This window comes from Megalops cyprinoides, chromosome 17, assembly GCF_013368585.1.
Source record: "Megalops cyprinoides isolate fMegCyp1 chromosome 17, fMegCyp1.pri, whole genome shotgun sequence".
Taxonomy (NCBI): Eukaryota; Metazoa; Chordata; class Actinopteri; order Elopiformes; family Megalopidae; genus Megalops; species Megalops cyprinoides.
In genome coordinates this window covers 25,468,327-25,472,397 of record NC_050599.1, presented here as the reverse complement: position 1 = coordinate 25,472,397, position 4,071 = coordinate 25,468,327, and the positions used below count along the sequence as shown (strand labels likewise).

Below are 4,071 nucleotides of genomic sequence, written 5' to 3'. Positions count from 1 at the left end.
ACGAAAGAGGTATTAAATAAAAAAAAAAGAAAAGAAAAAAATCCTGGCGCAACGCATTCTGTCCGATAGGAGTTACACAGTAGAACAGCAAAATGCTTTCAAACACGCGGGAATATGTTATTATATAATACCCAGAAGTGAAAATATATTCTAACATAAAACTTGTTCCCAATGGTGTCATGCTTACACATGAAAATATACCTCGTTTTTTTCAAGGACGTAAACCGCGCGTGATAATGCTGTCGGATTAATTAGTGCGGCTCTCTCAGTGGCTGTTGTCCCTTTAAGAACCCTCCCTCGCCGCTCGTTCTGCATTTGAAGCTGAGCCATCTACTTCATTTGTTGGGTAAGAAAGAGGCGTTTTATGTACCTCATGATCTCATTTAATAACGGATAAATCACACCAAAGCCCGTAGTGCGGAATCCTCCTATTGCTGAAGGTTTTCACCGGAATAAGCGGTTTTCAGCTCTCAGTGCTCTTCAGCGCATGAAGAGTTGGCGGATGCTGGAAAACATCGTCAGAACCTTGCCATTATTCGCATATGTAAACCGAGCGCAGAGATGGATTTCAAAGACAAGCCGCGGTCCTTTCCGGGGCCAGATGAATGAAATGAAGGGCCATTTCGTTGCGAAATAGGAAGTCGGTTTAAGGTGTTTGTGCTTTCACACAAACCCAGTCTTCTCTTGGATATTGGATAATCAACACCTTTCAAGACGGACGGGGAAGTGCAGCACCGGGGGAAAAACCGGGGCAACATGAGGGAACGGGACTTCATGCCCAGCATGGAGAGAGGCAAACCAGCGACCTATACTGGGGACAAAAAGGCTAAGATGGCCGCGAAGACGAACAAAAAGTGGGTGAGACTGGCCACCGTGTTCGCGTATGTGTTATCCGTGTCCCTGGCTGCTATCATCTTGGCCATTTACTACAGTCTGATATGGAAGCCGACGTCTGCGTCCTCAGCTGGAAGACCCGAGGTTCCGGAGGGGGTCAGTGGCGCAGCCAACCTCTCCACCAACATATCCACCAACTTCAGCTCTGTCGGCAATGCCTCGGATACAAATTCCACTCACAGGGACCTTTTTCTGCTGAACGCGACGAGTGCGACGGCGCTACCAACTGAAGCCAAGGCCAAGGCGTTTCACTGGGGAGAGAGCAGTAAGAGCCCCACGGATCTTCCAAGCGACATTTCACCCAGTGTGACACAGGTCGGACCTACAGGGCACTACACCGCCACACAAAGCTACACGACCGCGGAAACCACAAACGTGGTTGTCACCAGTCCTGGAGGCGAACACGCGTCCCAGACTGTTGCCAACGCTGAGTATGCGGGAAATAAGCCGAGCGCGTCGACGCTGGCATCCTCGGTGCACCATCATGACCAAAGCGAGATGAGTGAGGCTTCGGAACTAATCGTCACCAGTGGAATACAACACGAGGCCCGTGAAGGGTCGGGGGCTGGTGCCTCAACGGACACACACACTACGGATACAGCTCCGAACAGCGACGCGCTTCCATCGCACACTCCGGCTGGTGCATCCATGAGCCCACAAGGACTGCCTAGCGACACATCGGTCGACGAGGCCCAAAAAACCTTGCAGAGACAGAACTACGGGGATCTGACAGATTCACCACGTCAATGGGATACAACAGAAGGATCTTCTTTGATAGATGATCTGATTGCACAAGACAGAGAGGACGCAGAGAGATACACACCACCTTCAGAACACACATACTCTATTGATAACGCATAAACTATGTTCAGAACTGTGTGTGTGTGTGATAGACAGAAACATATAAAGAATATATAAGCGCTGCTTTTAAATGATGCCATTTATATACTGATACGCCACTACATTTTATGTTATGCCTTAAACCTTGTTTGTCTTTTTCCTTTGGATAGACCCCACGGAGGTTATGAGACTGTACGTCTCCAACAGTTTGGAACCTACCATCTAAACCTTTGTAAAATTGTTTGTATGTAAAACCGAGAATCGATCCTTGGACTGCAGTAAATGTAAATACTATGTGATTTACATAGGGGCAGCCTCTCGACGGAAACGGAGCCATGTTTCGGATGAGCAATGAAATGGGACAGGAATTTTTATATTAACGGTTCGTTTGAATATACTGTATTTCAATATACGAATTAATCAGGACTCGACTGGCAGTGGAAACCGTATTATGACATGCTCAGGTATGTGCATATGACCGTGTAAACGTGAGATAGGCTACACTTGTATTTGGTGTTGTATATAGGCAAGACCCTGTATGCCCCGGCCTCGGTTCGAGTTTAGCCAAATTAGGTACTTTTTATGAAAGTAAACGATGTACATTAGATATATCACAGAACAAATAAACTTCCTTGTAAAAGTACGACGTTTAGGTTTTGCACGATAGAGAAATGCAAAACTCCTTTATGAAAGACAGTTTTATGATTAAACGCTATTTTATTTTGAACGACCAGTGGTCATTTATTAACGCATGCAATGCAATTTCGGGTTTTAACACAAGTGACAGTAATGTCAGATGGATGGCTAATTTTTCTTGGGTGTCTTGCACCATGTATTGCTTTATATGGGGTAAGTTTCCCGTTTTAGTGGAAAAAGAACAGCACTTCAACTTCTGTCAGGTTTTGTACGCGCTCGTTCAGTTCTGCGCGCAAGTTGTGCTGACCTGTCTTCCCTCTGTGACATCCGACTATGACGCAATGCAAAACAAGCGCATTTAATTGCACAGTAACGGTGCCAAAAGCTTTTGTCTGCTGTGATGTTACGAGTCTGGGATTTTAAACCTTACTAAAAGCACAAAAATCGTCTCCTCCACCATAGTAATCGTATACTGTATACAAGCATAATCGATTAATTATACTTAAATACGTGGGATCATGTATATCAACTGAGTATGAATATCTATGGCTCTCCTGCTTTGGGTCTGAGCAAGGATATGGTGTCACGTACAGTGTTTTACCCTGTTGATTTATTTCAAGCTGATCTTGCCGCTAAAGACAAAAATGACAACATGCATTCCTTTCTGAACCATTACGTGAAAAAAGTCATAACCGATGCAATCTTTTTAAAATGTGGACACATGTTCCGTATGACCTTATCTATCTTTACTCTTACCATTTTCATCGTGCAACACTATGGGACCATTTTAACGTATAGTTTGCGAGAGCATAATAAATTGAATATATCCATTAAATTGCAAGTATCGAAGTGACAACATATAGATATGGACCTTTGATTTGTGTCTTATAAAACAAGTATCCTATATTTTGCTTTAACATTTGTACACACACACACACATGTATATATGTATGAAGTATGTTAGCTAGCTCCAGTGTTTCACACAACACAGAATTTTCCCCTCAAAACATGATTCTTCAAATTTAGCTTTTTACCCTGGTTAAAAAAAGAGCATACCAGAAAATGTACAAGAAACAGTGATGCTACGGTGGCAGCACACTCCACAGGCCTTTCCTCCAAATCACCTGGCTGATTGCAGATGCAGACTTAATCTGTTCCACATGTTGCAATGAGCTGTTGGTTGAGGAGCACCTCTGAACCCATGCATAGACCCCCAAGACAGGAGGGAGACAAAGTTGCTCGGAATGGTATTCTGTTGCTGTGAAGCATAATGTTGCTTTGACAGCACATGTTGCTTTATTTTTGCCTGGTGGCCAATACAGGAGAATGATTGGGCAGCGTCATACGGTATAAGTAACTGTGCCCGCTCGTGCCCATGGTCCAGGAGCTAAGATTGACCTTAGAAACTCCCACTGGTCAGCCTGAAGCACTTCCCATCAGAGTGTGCATTTAAAATTTGCAGTGTTCTGGAATGCTGTGAAAGATTTGTTCATTTTTCTCAAAACTCTCTGCAATGCTCTGTGACCCTCTCTGAAGGTAGTTCTCTTTTAGTCTGGGCGTGTCAACAGGCTGAAAATGTTTGGTCCAGTCTCTCATCTGATGGCTGCTGCAGACAGAAAGCAAATGAAGCACTGATTTTGGTTAATGAAAACAATGCGAAAGGAGCTCCAGGAGAGCTTTACAAATGTAGCTAGCCATCAC

At 44.3% G+C, this 4,071-nt stretch overlaps 1 protein-coding gene across 1 annotated transcript; it reads left to right on the top strand.

Annotated features, from left to right (window-relative positions):
* Positions 1-331: 331 nt before the first annotated feature.
* LOC118792235 lies at positions 332-3,104 on the top strand. Its single transcript, XM_036550034.1, has one exon. It carries the CDS (start codon positions 757-759, stop codon positions 1,753-1,755), a length of 999 nt encoding a protein of 332 aa, XP_036405927.1. The 5' UTR covers positions 332-756; the 3' UTR covers positions 1,756-3,104.
* Positions 3,105-4,071: the final 967 nt, after the last annotated feature.